This window comes from Leptonychotes weddellii, chromosome 8 (genome assembly GCF_054177405.1).
Source record: "Leptonychotes weddellii isolate Sample4059 chromosome 8, ASM5417740v2, whole genome shotgun sequence".
Taxonomy (NCBI): domain Eukaryota; kingdom Metazoa; phylum Chordata; class Mammalia; order Carnivora; family Phocidae; genus Leptonychotes; species Leptonychotes weddellii.
This window is the reverse complement of record NC_138376.1, coordinates 122,541,327-122,559,119: the sequence shown is the minus strand read 5'-3', so window position 1 is coordinate 122,559,119 and position 17,793 is coordinate 122,541,327. Positions and strand designations below refer to the sequence as shown.

At 42.2% G+C, this 17,793-nt stretch overlaps 2 protein-coding genes across 12 annotated transcripts in view; one reads left to right on the top strand and one right to left on the bottom strand.

The window, feature by feature from the left end:
* The window catches only part of SERAC1 (serine active site containing 1), a 251,449-nt gene that overhangs the window by 79,316 nt on the left and 154,340 nt on the right, over positions 1-17,793 (top strand). The gene's annotated exons all lie outside the window — the stretch shown is intronic.
* Positions 1-17,793, bottom strand: part of TULP4 (TUB like protein 4) — a 227,238-nt gene that overhangs the window by 151,259 nt on the left and 58,186 nt on the right. For 5 of the 11 annotated variants that reach the window (XM_081829211.1, XM_081829210.1, XM_081829218.1 and 2 more), the window contains exons 2-3: positions 15,268-15,523; positions 11,901-14,134 (exon numbers count right to left, since the gene is read on the bottom strand). In XM_081829211.1, the coding sequence (XP_081685337.1) occupies positions 11,901-12,152 (252 nt within the window). In that variant the 5' untranslated portion in view covers positions 12,153-14,134; positions 15,268-15,523. The remainder of the gene's footprint in view (positions 1-11,900; positions 14,135-15,267; positions 15,524-17,793) is intronic. The other 6 variants (XM_081829215.1, XM_081829217.1, XM_081829214.1 and 3 more) reach the window with 6 other exon arrangements.

Below are 17,793 nucleotides of genomic sequence, written 5' to 3'. Positions count from 1 at the left end.
AAGGGTCATGGGGGTGGGAGGATGCTGGGTGGGTGTGAGGAAATCCGGGAGAAACGGCCACAGCTACTGGCTCAGCACACAGTCCCTCTTGTGACCTCTTGGCCTTTGGCTAGTGACATTTCTGCCACAGAAACCAGAGCCCCTGCCACCTGTTCTCCCAGCTGTCCATGGCCTGGAAGGCCCACACTGTGCAGTCATCCTTTCTGTAAGCCCCCTTCCTCCAAGCCCCCGTGTGGCCCATTCACTCTGAGAGCCTTCTGCCCCCAGACTCCCCCTGCATAACACACCACCAGCTGGTGATCACCGGCTCCCCTGACTGCTCTCCAAAGGGCTGTTTACTGCTTGCCTTCAGACCAGCTCCAGTCTTGCTAAGCCAACAAACTTCTCTGCTATCTGCTATCTGAGATCTGAACCCCTTCCAAGCTTGTCTTTCCTTGGGTTCTCACCCTCAGTCCTAGGGTCCCATATAGTTTCGTTGTATTTACTGTAACTCTTTTATCAGTTAATAATTTTTATGTTAAACTTTCCCTGTTTAACCTATCGTGTGGTCTCTGTCTCCTGACTGACCCAGACCTCCACAGTATGTATATTTGTAGGTACATAGCCACTGAAAGGGCCCAGTGGCAACAAAAGCCCAGTAGTAATGATGACATCTAGAGGCCAGATCTTGGTTTCCTAATACCATATCCCTCCATACCTCCATAAAAGTAGAACTTCTCCTCAGAGAAATGACTGTTTCCAGACCTGGAGCAGGTTAAGTACAAGATGAGGCTGGGACATCTTGTTATATCCCAAAGTAAAGAGGTACCCCAATGGTTGGAGTGTATCAAAAGAACACATCAGCCTGAAGGAGTTTCCACTGACCAAATCTGGAACAATTTGAGCAAAACTGGGTATAAGTAAGTTTAATAAGCATTGAAGAAAAAAACCGAGTTCAGAAAATTGAGGTCAAGAAAAATCCATGAGTTCACACTGGTAACAGACGTGGGTGGATGGATGGATGAATGGGGGAGAACAAGCAGCTCTTGCTTACCCACAATATCCATATATGCAAGGAGGACTGGAGTTGAAAATCACCATTGTGCAATCATCACAGTAAAGATTGGTTCAAGCAAGAATCAAAGGATGATCAATCCATGTAGGAAATTCTGGTAAGGAACAGGATATGTGCATTGTTTTAAAGGATCCTCCCACTGACTGCTTGTAAATGCAAGGGGAAAACAGTAACTACACAGCAAGAACATCGGATCAAAATTAACATCAGCAATGAGGCGCAGACAGATACTGTGTGCCTCCACATATGATACCCTAAGAAAGACACAACATCCAATATCACTTATGAAGGATTCAGCTGGGGATGATTTTTTTTTTTTTTTAAGATTTTATTTATTTATTTGAGAGAGAGAGAATGAGAGACAGAGAGCACGAGAGGGAAGAGGGCAGAGGGAGAAGCAGACCCCCTGCCGAGCAGGGAGCCCGATGCGGGACTCGATCCCGGGACTCCAGGATCATGACCTGAGTCGAAGGCAGTCGCCCAACCAACTGAGCCACCCAGGCGCCCTCAGCTGGGGATGATTAACCTGAATTTAATAATAATAAAAATCAGACAGACTCCAAATGCAGAACATTCTATTAAAGAGGGAGAGGAGTGTTCTTCTAAAATGTCAATGTCATAAAAGACAAAAAACAAAAACAAAAACAAAACCCTGAAGCACTGTTCTAGATTAAAGGGGCTTACAGATACGTAATAACTAAATGCAATATGTGATCCTAAACTGGATCCTACTAGAGAAAAAAAATTGACTAAAGTGGAATATGGATAGTACATTAAAGTACTGAATTAATGTTAAATTTCCTAAAGTTGGTAACTGTACTACTATGGTTATGTGAGAGAATGTCCTTATTCTTAGTAAATATACACTGAAATATTTCTGATAAAAGATCAAGATATATATTCTCAAATGGTTTGGGAGGGACACACACACACACACAGAGAATGGGAGGGAGGGAAGGAGGGCTCAAGGGAGAGAGGGAGCTCATAAGAGAAATGAGTACAGGTTAACAATAGGTGATTCTGAGTAAAGACTGGGTGTTCTTTTAACTTTCTTGCAACTTTGGTGTAAGTTTGAAATGATTTCCCAATAAAAAGGTTTTAAAATGTCTTTTATCCAAGGCGCTAAGACATACATTAAAAACTCCGGGGCAAGCATGCAGCTCTGCCACAACACTCAAAACAGTGTTGTCCAAAACTACATGGTCCGGTGGCCACTAGCCACATGTGGCAATGAGCACCTGAGATGTGGCTAATTCGAACTGACATATACCAGATTTCAAAGATTTAATATGAATAAAAAGAATGTAAGTTATCTCATTAATAGTTTTTATACTGATTACATGTTGAAATAATATTTTAGATATATTGAGTTATATAAAACATTATTAATATTAATTTCATCTATTCTTTTTTACTTTTAATGTAGCTACTAAAAATTTTAAAATTGGGGCACGTGGGTGGCTCAGTCGGTTAAGCACCTGCCTTCGGCTCGGGTCATTATCCCAGGGTCCTGGGATCGAGCCCCGCATCAGGCTCTCTACTCAGCGGGGAGCCTGCTTCTCCCTCTCCCTCTGCCCACCTGTCTCTCTCTCTCTGTGTCAAATAAATAAAATCTTTTAAAAAAATTAAAATTATATATGTGGCTCATATCATATTTCTATTGCACACTGTTGATCTAAAATACAGTAATTTTCTTTTTTTTAAAGAGGTATTGATCTCAGGCACCTGAATGGCTCCAGTCAGCTAAGCATCTGCCTTCGGCTCTGGTCATGATCCCAGGGTCCTACAGTCAAGCCCCATTGGGCTCCCTGCTTAGCTGGGAGTCTGCTTCTCCCTCTCCCCCTGGACCTCCCCCCTGCTCATGCACACACACACGTGTTCTCTCTCTCTCAAATAAATAAATATTTTTTAAAAATAGATAAAGAGGTATTGATCTCTTAAACAAGTATGTCATTACTAGGGGAAAATGTCAATTTACATTCCAGATCCTGACTACCTTTAAATAATTTCAATCTTGGAAATAAGGTAGATAATTAGGCTTTTTAAAGGCATAATTAAGACAAGAAAATTTTAAGGCTTAGAAGATAGGAAAGAGCTCTTTGGCTGTGTTGTTTAGGTAATTCCCTAATTAGTCACAAATGCCATGTATAGCAAATTTCCTGAAGAGGGAAAAAATAAAATCTAAAATCATGAAAATATCAAGTAAATGGAGAGACAATAGCTGGATTTTTACATTTTCATTTTCAAACTCTGAGTAAAATGAATAAAATTAACTTCCGAAGTCTTAAACATTAACTTATAGCATCTTATCAACAAAGCCATTAAACATTTATTTCTGCTACCAAGGAGTTTACAAAATAGACCTTACTGACAACGATGTTATTTCCAAGGTTATTTGTTTTTTTTATTTTAAGGCTCTGATTAACAACCTCATCCTTAAACTCTAAAACCTAAGAAGCAAAGAAAGAGAACAGACCTCAGACAGGCGGAATTGGTTTTTGTCTTGAGCACTGTTATGGGGTCACATGCAGCAGGAAGAGGTTGGAGGTGAGCTTGAACAGGAGGGTTACTCCAGGACAAAGAAAGGCCCCTGGGACAGAGACAATTTCCTCTGTATTTAGTAGACCAAATCTAAGTAGGCCAAGTGGAAAAAACAACAAATGCCAGTAAAGATTCCATAAAACAGCAACAATGAGGAAGAGAAACCAAATGGAGGTTGCCAGAAGGTACAACAAAAACACCCAGCAGTATAATCTCGGGCAAAACACACAGGCGTATTTGTTTTGGAAGTTCAGAGTCAAGCATGTGGGTGGACCCAATCAGAAATACCAAACTGCGGCAAGGCCCAGATTCTCATGTTCTCTCTCCCTTCCCGCACCCTCCCAGGCCCAGCTCAGACCACATCCCAGAGAAATGACTTTACCCAACTTTGGCCAAAAACCTCCTGTTAAGAGTATGATACACACTGCCCGGTGCACTATGCATCCACCTGTGCACGATGCCTGCGCTCTCCCTGCCGAGGGACCACTAGCCAGCTCCTGGACACCTGAGGCCCTGACCCAAGTTCTGGGAACTCAGATGGAAGTAGGCAGGTGAGTGAGCTCTGCTTAAAACAAAGTCCAGAATACCTTACGGATAAGGAAGCAATACACACGAGGTGACCAATGTTCCAGAATCCCAAACCTATAATAAAACTACTGGCACGAGCCCAGCTTCCCTCCTAGCAAGAACACCTCCAACCTGTGCCTAGCCCCTCACCTGCCCCCCACCTCATATTCCATTCCCACATTTTGCAAACCTGAGGCCACTCCTCAGCAGAGAGGCCATGGCTCCACTGTTTTAGCCTTGGAAGGAAGTGCAGATGGGTACAATGCCCAAGGATGACAGGGAGTCTAATCATAATTAACTAAGAACAAAGGCTTTAGGAGCTCTTTCACGTATATTGTCCGTGGATTCCAACTTCAGTCACCAGCAATTTAGGAGGCAGGTGTCGCTGTTCCCTTACAGAGAATACAACCACAGCACAGAGGCAGTTCGGTTCAAGAATCCATGAGTTCACCTATTAATAAATCACGAACACAGATTCTATAGTGGGGGAAATATTTATTTGCCCAGAACTTCAGTATTAATCTCATTCACTCTCATTTTGACATGATATAGCTTGAAGCTGCTTCCATAGGAGGCTATTACCAAAAAAATTATTGCCTTGTATCCACATCCCTCTCTCATTCTCTCTAGCAGAAATACACCCAAAAGACTGTATTTTCCATGTGTCTAAGTTACTTGCAGATATGGTTATTTATTTCTATTAGAAGAAAAAAATTTTTAAACAAATTGCTAAGGGAAAAAAATAAACAATGCCATCATTTCAACAAATTCTATTTTCTTAATAAAATATAATTCTATTATATTCTGTTTTTTGTTTAGGAAAAAAAAATCTGTAGTTAATGCTTTTAAGAACCTTCAAAAAATATCTTAACAGGAGAGTTCTGATTTAAGATGTCAAACTAAAAATGATCCTAATCCTTCTCTTAGAAAAATTACTTCACAGGGGCGCCTGGGTGACTCAGTAGGTTAAGCGACCAGCTCTTGGTTTTGGCTCAGGTCATGATCTCCTAATCAGGAGATCAGGCCAGCTCAGTGGGGAGTCTGCTTCCCCTCTGCCCCTGCCTCCACTCACGCACTTTCTTTCTCTTTCTCTCACTCACTCTCTGTTGTGCGTGTGCACACATACTTTCTCTAAATCTAAGGAAGGGAGGGAGGGAGGGAGGAAGGGAGGAAGGGAGGAAGGGAGGAAGGGAGGAAGGAAGGAAGGAAGGAAGGAAGGAAGGAAGGAAGGAAGGAAGGAAGGAATCACCTCACAACAAGAAGCATGAAAACAAACACAAAGGCCGTCTTCAGTGATGCCCAAATCAAAGCATATGAAGATAGAAAATGGTTAAGGAGTGGCAAATGGATTCCCAGAATAGAGCAAGGCCAAACTGAGTGCCTGCAGAGGGATGCCCGGAGCAGAAAGCCTAGAAAGGTTCAGGCATGAGCCCGGGTGCTGGGAGAAAAGCCACACATAAGTCGGTGTGGCACTGGCCAGCAGAGGACGCTCCTTCCCTCGGAGCACTCCTGATGGAAGCAGGCAGGCTTCTCCCTCACAGCATCAGACGGTGACGGCTCATTCTCCTGTCACCATGAATCCACAGACAACAGCCTTGAGGACCTGGCACAGTGAAGATGGTGACGGGGACTGAACCTCAGGTGATTTTCCAAGAGGTTAAGAGGATGGAATCCATGGGGCTCCTGGTTCAGTCTCAACTCTGTCGATTAGGAGAGATATGTCACCTTGGGCAAGCTGTTTAACCCCTCTGTACCTCAGTTTCCTCAGCTATAAAATATGATAATAACAGGTTCAAAATCGGAGAGTTGATGTCAAGATTAAAAAAAAAAAAGCTCTTAGAATGGCGTCTAACACACAGGAAGCATTAAATGAACACTAGCTCCTTCTCCTCCTATCACTACCTCTTCCTCAGCACATGTGTATGTACGTGTACACACACACACACACACACATCCTTAGCTCTCGAATGCTGGCAGCAAAAGTAAATTCACAGGCATGTGACTGGAAGGGCCTTATCTAGAGAAATTGAACAACCCCAGAGAAATATGCTTGGATGCTGACATTTGGCAGTTAGCAGCAAAACAGTCGGTTCTCCCCCAGATTATTCCACAGTAAAATCTACCAATTGAAACACCCTCCCATGTACACATACACAGAGGTGCCAAGCAGCTTTATGGTGTATTACTTTTAAACATCATTGTGAAATTCCAGAATATCTATGATAAAAAGCAGTTGCCAAAACTTCCAGATTTTTTTAACAGATTACATATAGAAGATTTATAATAATAATAATAGTAACAGCCAATTTATAAAGCCCTCATGATGTACCAGGCACTGTTCTAAATGCTTTACAGTTATATTCACTTAATCCTTCCAACAAACCTACATGAGAAAAGTACTATTTGTAAACCATTTCACAATTGAGAAGATTAACAGTACAGAGAAGTTAAATAATATACTTAAAGCTAGGATTCAGAGTCTAGCTTCAGGGCCTGAACTACTATGCTTCTCAATAATAACTCTCCAAGTCTGAAGACTATGGAAAAATGCTTTCAAAATTTGGAAGGAACCAGCCTAGAAATCTATACCTAGACAAACTATCAATCAATAGTGAAGGAAGAATTAAGACATTTTTAGACATACAGGTCTTGAAATTCATGACTTACAAATTCTTTCTTAGGAAGATACTGGTGATTATGCTCCAACAAAAGAACGAGTTAAACCAAGAGAAAGATACAAGGTCAAAGAAACAAGAGATACAGCAGAAGTAAGAGGCAAAGGAAATTCTCAAGGTGATGACAAAAGGGAAGTTCAGGAAGTCAGCTGGGCAGCAGGTCCATAGAGCCACCAATCCAAAGAGCAGCAGGAAGACAAAGGACTCCCAGATAGAGGTCTCCAGGAAAAAAACAAAAACAAAAAGAACCAATAAATCATCTTACTGGTTTGAACATGTAGAAACATACTGAAGATGCTGGAAGATTCACAACAGATAAAGAAACCAAACCACTAGGAAAAGTAAGACTTTTTCTTTTTTTAGATTTTATTTATTTCTTTGTCAGAGAGAGCGAGTGAGCACAAGCAGGGGAAGTAGGAGAGGGAGAAGCAGGCTGCTCGCCGAGCAGGGAGCCCGATATAGGGCTTGATCCCAGGACCCTGGGATCATGACCTGAGCCAAAGGCAGCCGCTTAACCAACTGAGCCACCCAGGCATCCTGCAAAATGAGACTATTTTTATCACAAAGGAAAAAAGTGCTGAACAGTAAAGGAAATATAATCACAGTATCCTACTTGACTCGCCTGGACTCAATACTGACACAGTTTAAATAATGTAAATACTGAATAATGAGTTAACCAATTATAATAGAGCAATACTGGGATGATTAGCTTGCAGGCCAAGGTTGGGCTGAGTGATCAAGGAAGAGAGAGCTAAATCTCCACCTGCCAAGATAGGAAAGAAGCCAATAGACAAAATCCCAAAACTGATTAATCAAACATGTAATAATATAAGCCTTCGGTGATAGCCTGGACAGGAGGCAGGGGAAGGAGACAGAAGTGAGAACACTGCTATTTTTCATTATTAGCATTTACCCACGTGTGAGTATTCCTGTGATAAAGAAGAAATTACACTACTGAGCTCTGCTGTAAAAACAGATAAGACAGTTTAGGTGAAACAAAATTCTAATCTTAATATACAGAAACAGTCCTATTTCTGCCTCTTTGCTAGAACAGTTCCCTGTTCAAAATTCCTAAGACACCTTTAAAAGAGCGGTTTGTCACATACATCTTCCATCTATAATACCTGGTTACGCTCTTATCCCAAGAGTCTTACTAGGGCCATCCACACACTATCAGTGTATCACGGTGACATGTTTAGACACTACTTCTTGAAGACTATTATTTCCATAATAAACTACTATAAATATATAAATACATGTTATAAAAACATAATAAATATTAAAATAATCAAATAAATTCCATAATAAATTAAGTCAGTGCTGTCAATTCAGGTTTCCACATTGGTGGATCAATGCACTGAACTGAATGATCATTTTTATACTGCCCTTTGATTTTTTTTCAACACTTCTTTTTGAATACAACAGTCTTCTAATGGTCTTAGAATGCAACCCAAACCAAAAGCGGCACCTCTTTCATCCCACAAACATTCATCACTGTTGCTTTTTCATCATGACTACTCAGGGTCCAGTCTTCCCAGTCCACACAGCTCCAATACTTCACACCAAACTCTACACCATCCAAAACACAGTCACTCATAACTCTGTTTCTCTGATCACTATGGTTCACCTTTGTTGAAGCAGTGTCTTACAGAAGGAAAAACAATCAGACATGAATTTTATCCCAGGTCTGCCATCATCATCTAGCTCTATACCTTGGACAACTTCCAGCACATCTCTGAACCTCAAATTCTTCAGCTGGGTAGAAGAATAAAACAGAGCTGTAGAGAACTGTTACAAGAGCTAAACAAGATAACAGACATAAAACACATAGAAAATTGTGGCCACGTGACACATGGCAACTGTCATCAGCAGTTACTGTCACCAGCTTTATTTCCATGCAAACCACATCCGGACTCTGACACACAGGTCACCTGGGCAGGAACTGCTCCTTGGCTGCTGTGAAGCCAAAGCCCAGCAGTGGCCAACCGACGGTGGACGCTCAAGTGTGTAAAGAACCAAAGGGGCTCTGAGATCCAGCTCATGCCCCACCTCCATCCCCAGAAAGCATTACCAGCCACTCTTGGCCCAAGGCTTCATCCTCTGCATCACTGCAGCACTCTGCACCCCAGCACACCCACCACCCAGGTTTTCAAGTCCACTCTAAAAAAGAAGATACAGGGCCGCCTGGGTGGCTCATTTGGTTAATGTCTGCCTTCAGCTCAGGGCATGATCCCAGGGTTCTGGGATGGAGCCCTGCATCAGGCTTCCTGCTCAGTGAGGAGCCTGCTTCTCCCTCCGCCATGCCCCCTGCTTGTGCGCACTCTCTCTCTCTCTCCCCCCTTCTGTCTGTCAAAGAAATAAATAAAATCTTTTAAAAAAATAAAATTAAAATTAAAAATAAAAGATACATCCCTCACCAGAAAAATTAAGTTAACTATGGCTACATTTGGGAAATTTAAAACTATATTTTTTAAATACCACATTTACTTCATTCATATATTGCTCCATCTTCCCAGTTTCATTATGAAGATCCTCTTATCCCATTTTTCCTACTCAGAAAAATCTTTAATACTAACGCTGGAAGATAAAAATGGATCAACCTAGAAGGTATGTTTTATTGTTTTAAATTCCCTTCCAGCATATAAAATTAGGTAAGTGCCCATTGTTTGTTAATTGTTATTATAGTACAAGCTTATCTGAAAAAGTATAAGAAAAGCTGAGGGACTGTGGTTTTGCAATTCATATCTTTAATTATCTGTAGATAATTAAATTTTCAAATCTCTTGTGCACATCAACAAAGCCCCAAATTCCACAAGGCAGCCCTGGCAGCTTCTGCCCCCATTGCACCTGCAGGGTAATCCTAAAGAGGGCTTTCCCCCATAGACTGCAGGCAAACAACAGTGGCCTCTGGTTCATGCTCTCTAAATTCGGTGTGTCTACATGGTGAACACTTAAAAGGTTTACCTGGGAAGGAAACAAGACAGACATGGTCACCTAGCATACTAAAATATGCTCACACAAATAAACAGAGATGGTTGCTTTACCAGAAGAGCCACATAAAGTGAGTCACTAACAAATTATCTTTAACTCAGGTCATGAACATGAGCGTGTAATTTTTCAAACTTGACTACAACCGCATGCTCATACGTTAAGCCCAGAAACAGCTACATCTGAGCATTGTGTAAATCAGATATATTAAAGCAGCACCTTGCTTAAACCTTCTGCCATGGAATAACTGGAGTACAGAATGCCCCAATATGAATAAAATCCCCCTTACAAACCAGAGTATACCTATACACAGTAAACATTTCATAGTTTAGTGGGAAGAGCAAAGTATGTCAACTTCCTATCAACTATGGTGGATTTGTCCCAGGGATGGCAAAATATACATACAGGTCCTTGTCCTTGTCCAGCCAGCCCCCAAATGCATCTTCCTGGGGACACACCTGATGTGATAAGGTGAATACAGACATGTGCTCAGGCTGGAGCCAAAGGAAACCCAGCACCTTCATGTCACACAGAAGAGAGAAACTGCTTCTCTGAGGCCAGAATGTAGCTTAATCTTCTTGCATCAGTCATTTAAAAACAAACAAACAAAAAAACCCACCTAAATTCTATCTATTTCTCAAGACCCTGCTCAAAAGTCACCTTCACAACAAAATCTGTAGTAAACTTCAGCCTTAATTCTTTCAATGACCCAAATCTTCCTTTCCATACTTAACTGAAACACACATGGAGAAAGAGATACCCAGGTACACACCTCACCTTTACTGCTAGACTGTAGACTCCCATCAGGCATAATCCATAATTCATCTTGGCCCGTGGTGGCAAGTACACACAGCACACGACAGAGATGCAATAAATATCTACTGACTGCATATGTGTTTTCATATCTTAACTGTGAAACAAAAATCAAAAAACACTGTCTCTGGCCTCATGAGTCAGACTAATAATGAAATTTAAGGGTATTAAGTAGCATGACAAGGGCTGGACAGTTTAGGGTGTACGAGGCATACAGTATCACCATCCACATACATAGTATCCACCATTTTCAAAGCCCTTGCAAAACTATATTCTCATAGATTCTTACAACAACTCTGAAAGAAAGGAATTATTATTTCAATTGTAATGAGTAAACTCATTTCAATTCAATGAATAAACTAATGACTTGAATGACTCGGACAGGACCACACCAGCTAGTTAAATGGTAGAGCTAGAACTTCTTATAACAGACATATGGAAAAAAAGGAACAGAAATGGGAAATAAAACACAGTCCTTTCTTCCATCCAACACTACAATGGGTGATCACAAACCTACCAACTCACCTTTTTGTGAAGAATTCATAAGAAAGAGAAAAAAGATTTGCAATGACTTTTCATTGGCTTTAATCCAAAATTAGCCACATTTTTTCACTAGAATTAGTGCATAGATCCTTAAATATGTTAAAAATGTAGAGAGAGCATAATATCAATATAATACACCCAACAGATATGAAACACAATGGCTCTTATCCAGTTAATTACTGTCACCTCTGTCCAATGAATTCCTTTGTTCTTGCACCTCCAAGTACAAGAAATACACAGTAGGTATTAAACCGTCACCCAGAGCAAGGCGGATGTTAACCATGTAAGGTGAAGAAGGCAACACCACCTTCATTGTTTACAGTGCCAGTCTCACACAGGGGTAGTAACTCTTTGTTACACAGACAGGGTGACCAAAAAGGCTGAGAGCACGACATGTTGCTTCGGATCATCCAATCGAACCTCCCAGCCTGGGCAGATAGCCACCCCAGTGTCCCTGCCGGTGCGTAGCCCACTGCCGGGAAAGGAGAGTGAGGGCGCCCAAGAGAACGGACACCCTCAGGGAGGGACACAGGCCACTGGGAACCGTGTCCACCTTAACACATTCCCACTGGGACATGGGAGACAGAATTCAGTTTTGAAAGTGTCACTTGGCAGCAAGTGGAGAAAATGAAGCAAAGCAAGTTTGGAATCCACAGGGAGGGGGCTCGAGAATACCTCCCCAAGTAAGCAGACAAAAAGTGCAACAAACCCCAGCTCACCTCACTATTGTGGCCCCGCAGGTTGAAGTTTATTCTCTGTGGCGTGTTTCTGTCCCGGCGGCAGTGGCTCGAGGTGAAGGTCACCCCGACAACGCCCCGGCCGTTGCCCGTGGCCAGCCAGCCCTCCTCATAGTAGCGCCTCCGGCACACCGGCTTCTCCTTCTCACTCTTGGGAACGCGCCCCTTCCAGGACAGGCAGAGGATGTTGGAGTCACTGCAAAGGACAGGCCCATGTTCCACCGCTGCATACATACTTTTTTTCAGTGAACTGTTTTATTTAAAAAGTAATGCTGAATGCCGAAAAACTTAAACCAATTCTTTTCATGTATCAATTGACTGATGTGATTTTTGTGGTTGGCTTGCGTTGTTTTCCCCGACCCCTTTTAATGAAGACTGACCTAGATCTAATTACAAGGTCAGTATTTTATAAAGATCCACCAAATGCATAGTGAAAAAATTCCTCTAGAAAAGATGATGGCAGTCTGCTAGGAAAAGGTAATGCTTAAAAACAACATGCGTTCATTTTTATTTTCAAGTCCTTAGAGGAAGAGCGTCATTAACACGTGCTGATCAAGAAACGGGGCTTTCTTCTTTTTACGCAACTTGGTTATTCTCATTCAGCCTGAGATTCCAGTTTAGTGTAATACGATTCCAGAGACAAAGGGTTGCAAATACATAGATTTCAAGTAACTTAAGGCTTTAAAGAATCCCTCGAGCTGGAATTTTCTCTTCAAAAGTTCAGATGCAGAGACAGAACACATGGGATCATCTTCTGAATCATCATTCTGAAGCCACCCTCTGGCATGTTTTCTCAACTAGACAAATTTCTGCTGCTGAAGCTGAAAAAGATTGCATAAAGGGAAAAAAAGGCACACAAACCGTGCAAAACAGACCAGAGTTTGTGCAGAGAGCAGTCCAAGCTCAGCAAGGAAAAAAGACTCTCCCCACTGTTCCGAACCAGAAACTTCCCACCTCAGGGCCCGGCCTGGCTTCCCAGCAGGCAGGTTGCTGTGTCCTGGCGGAGAGCTGGGCTCCATCTGACTGGCCCTCCACAGACCAGTGCATTCCTCGGTGCCATAGAGGCGGAGAGAGAAAACCCCTTCACTCACAGAGCCAGAAGGTTCTAAAGCTCTTGAAGTGGCACAAGCGTTCACCTCGGGTGAATCCTAAATCCTCTCGTTGACAAAACCGAGCCTCACTACAGGATTCTCTTTTGCCCCGTCTCCTTCCTCCCTCCCCTACTGGCTTCTCCCCTTTCTGCTCCTAAAGATCACCTATTTTTCCATCTTGAAGGAAAAGACTAATCTCAGAATTAAGTCTATCAAGTACTCTTCCTCCTATACGGACTCAACAGGGAAGAGAAGCCCTTAAAATGAAAACACAGACAAGTGTCGGGATCTTCCGCACTGTTTCCCTAAAGAGTCAGCATGTTGTGCTGATGGGCACTCTCCTGCTCACATTCAGAGGTGCTTCCAAATGCCACGTGTAAAGTCCAAGGAAAAGAAGCTTTGCTTGGATGTTCCTTGATACTTATTTTGTAAATATTGGTTTCAGTTGCTACTTTAAAATATTATCCTACAGATATGGGAAAGGAAAAGGGAAATAATAAATTAAAACTTCGAGAATACAGTTAACTGAAAAAGGCAAAGGAACCAGGTCATCGTTCAAACTTGTCCCATCATACCTGACCTTGCTTTCCTGTAGTCAGACACACAGCCAGAGTTACTTCTCAGTCCAGAGTTTTGAAGTCTGTCCAAATCACCAAAAACACTGGAAAATAAAGTGCAAAACCCGCTGCATGATGCCGCCCGTGCTGCTTGACACCACGCTTCTCCCCCGGCCACCTTCTCACTTAGTTCCTTCTTTAAAATGCAGAGGTATTTTTGAGGCTTGAACTGTGCAAGTTTTTTTTTCTTCTTTTTGCAAACTTTCTTTACCCGTGAAGACCATGTGGAAAACTGACCATTAGTAACATATTTTTCTCCCCGGGCTCCTGAGCCCAGTAGTGTCAAGTTGCTCCATCTGATTCTTAAATTAATTTTCATCAGTTGTAAAACTCTTCAAGTGTGCACAAGAATGAGCCTGTCTTCTGGTGTTAATGTGTATGTGTACAAAGAAGGTCTTAGATATACACAGACATACGCTCTTCGATGGGCACCAAAGTGTCTGTCTTCCCAGTCATTTCAGGAACCATCTGATTAATCACAGCTTGAAGGCCCTGGAGTCTCACAAATCTGTAAAACAAGATAGGATATATAAAAAAAAAGAACTTTAACACACTGATGAAGAGAGGTTCTAACTGAATAACTGCTGTAACTGAAACTGGGAGACGCCCTCTTTACACACATACAGACACACACACAGACACACCAAATAGAGCTACTGATAGCTCAAATTCAAACAGTAAAAGGGTACACTTAGCCAGCTCAGAGACAACAGACAACATAAGGAGTGTGAATGCCATCTGCCAGTAGCTGGGCATATCTGAATGAAATAATCCCCACCATTCTCGCACACCCTGCCGTCCTTTCTAAGACTCTGCGTGCTGCTGGTGCAACTCTAGCCCTCCAGGGGCCATCATCCTAGTTGAGCGGGCAGCCTCAAAAAGGAGACTCAAGAGGCTCAGACAAGTTATCTGATTGGTTTTTTCACTATGGGTAAAAGCTGTTGCCTGAAGACACAAGACGCAAGGGCCTTTAAAAATGCCTCCATCCCTGATTGCAGGCAGGTCAGAGCAAAGAACAGCTGTTTTCATAGCTTTTAAGCTGTCTACTAGTGATAAAGTCCTAGAGAATCCATCTCCAGCAAATCCACCCTCTCTTCCTTCCTACTGCCATCAGTCCAGGCCTGCATCACAACCATAAAAACACTGGACAATTGCGGTCCCTAACGTCCCCACACCATCCCACCTTCCAGAGGGCCCTCAGGGTGACCTTTCTAAATTTCAAGGCTATTTGAAGAACCTACACTGTTCTCCCCTGGCCCAGGCAGTCCCCTAGAGGGCTAAACAGACGAGCTCCACCCAAAACACCTGCCACTTAAAGTCTGCATTTATAACCAGTTCCACAGAGATGTTAACGCTGCTAGTCTGGGCACCGGACTTTGCAAACCTCCAGTCTATGGGCTCAAACCCCAGCAAGACCCTTCTCCTCTTCTCTGGCCACAGCCTCCGGGTCCAGCCCTGCCTGTGTTACACTGTGGCATCTGGCCATTCCCTGCCCCCCAAAGTCCTGTGTCCTTCCTCTCCTTCATGTCTCCACTCCTTGCCAAGCGCCTACGCACTTCCTTTAAAACCCACCTACAACAGCACCTGCCCTGTGAAGCCTCCCACACAGCACCTTGCGCTACCTTCCACGACAGCACTCACCACGCCGCATTCGAACACTCTTCTCTATGCTCCTAGAGGCTGGGAACCTCTCTCTCTCAGTCCTGGCGTAGAGTTCAGTGTAAACTAGGTATTCAAGTAAAAGTTTATAGGAGGCAGGCAGGAGCAAGGCGGCAGCTACACGTCATTTCCTTGGGATACTCTAATTCAGATGAGTCCTAGTACATGTATTTTGTATGAGTCTATAAATCGAAATCACTAAATTCTCTCAGGACTTCTCTCAAGAAACCACTTGTACCTGAGGGAAAAAAGTAAAAACAAATGCTATAAAATTCAAATTAACACCATGTTCCTCCTCCTAAAATGCTAATACCACTCTGTAATATGGCCTCAGTCCCTGTTCTGACGTGGGGCAGCCACAGGTGGAAAAAGCAGACACAACTTCTCAAGACCCAGCTATATACACACAGGTTTTAAACTATTTAACAGCAGAATCCATGATTATGAAAGCATCCACATTACATATGACAGTGTAAGCGGTTAATTCCCCTGAAATCCTCCTGATGGGGATCCATGAAGTCAAAATTATCTTCATAATAATACTAAGACACAGTGTTTGCCTTCTGCACTGTACCGACAGGTCTATCAAGGGTGCAAAAGCAACAGTGGGTCAGACTCAGCTCGTTAGTACCAGTGAAGACACTGGCGCCAAAATGTACCAGCACTCCCGGGGTTTTGTAAAAATGCCGGCTTCACATAACAATATTCTTGATGCAGAGGCACCTGGGTGGCTCGTCGGTTAAGCGTCCGAATCTTGATTTTGGCTCAGGTCATGATCTCAGGGTCATGAGATCAAGCCCCAAGTGGGGCTCTGTGCTCAACGGGGAGTCTGCTTGATATTCTCTCTCTCCTTCTCCCTCTGCCCCTCCCCCATCTTTCTCTCCTTAAATAATAAATATGGGGGCACTGGGTGGTGCAGTAGGTGAAGCATCCGACTCTTGGTTTCGGCTCAGGTTGAGATCTCGGGGTCCTGAGACGGAGCCCTACATAGGACTCCGCTCTCAGTGTGGAGTCGCCTTGAGATTCTCTCTCCTCCTCCCTCTGCCCCTCCTGCTTGTGCTTTCTCTCTAAAATAAATAAATAAATCTTTAAAAAATAAAATAAAATAAATAAATAAATCTTTTTTTTAAAAAAGAATATTCTTTATGAGGTACAAATTGTTAATTTTATTAAGTCTCAACCATTAGCACACGGTTGGTTAATATTCTGTGTTTCAAACTATCCAGTACCCAGAAAGCATCCCTACTGACTCCTGAAGCACAAGGGTGACATTGGGAAAAGCACCTGTGCTGTCATGTAAATTGCAAGCTGAACTGATGTTTGTTGCACGGAATACTTGGAAAAAATGAATGACAAATGATGGCCTGGGTCTTTGGCAGGCACCTTCTCAAACATGGACAAAGGGAGCATGTCACTTTAAGGAAAACAACTGACAGGATATGCTGCCTATAACAAAAGTTGAGCACTCAAGTTAAAATCAGAACTTTGGGAAAACCAGTGTCTATCATTAGGAGCTTGACAGCTCCGCAAGATTTAAAGATATCCTGCATGCAACTGGAGGTAACATTAACAAATGTGAATTTTTTATATTGCATTTCATATTTCATAGTGTATCAGTATTTGGAAGATTCACATAACTTAGTGAACCAATATTTTCCAAATGATCAATGCATGAGGATACAAGTTATGCTTGAGTAAAAGAGCCATCAAGGTGCAAGAAAGACAAAAGGATTTTGATCTAACCAAGTACAAAAAATTCACCAATAACATTTAAAATTCCCTACTGCTACTAACCTTTAAGAAACTGCCACTTGTTAAGTTTTAGTATACTATCAAAAAAAATCCATGCTTATCTGAAAGGATTATTAAAATATTTCTTCCTTTTCCAACTACGTATCTGTGTGGTCAGATTTTCTTCATATATTTCAACAAAAACAGCATACTGCAATAGATTGAATGAATGCAGAAGCAGATATAAGAAGCTCTTTTACTTCTTATCTTTTACCAAGTCGGACATTAAAAGATATGTTGCCAAAATGTAAAATAATGCCACTCTTCTTGGTAAATGTTTTTAGTAAGAAAATATGACTTTTTTCATACAAAACATATTTAAAACATTTAGGTTTATTATTTTTAAAGGAATTAGTAATTTTTTTTTTTAAGATTTTATTTATTTGTTTGACAGAGAGACAGCGAGAGAGGGAACACAAGCAGGGGGAGTGGGAGAGAGAGAAGCAGGCCTCCCACCGAGCAGGGAGCCTGACGTGGGGCTTGATCCCAAGACCCTGAGACCATGACCTGAGCCAAAGGCAGACACTTAACCATCTGAGCCACCCAGGCGCCCCAAGGAATTAGTAATTTTAAAAAATTTCTCAGTTTTAATTTCTAGTATGGTAAATATCAATAGCTAACATGCACATAAACAAAAGCTCTTGTGGGGGTCTTCAACAATTTTTAAGACTATGAAGGGTCCCTGAGACCAAAAAGTTTGAAAACCACTGGTATATG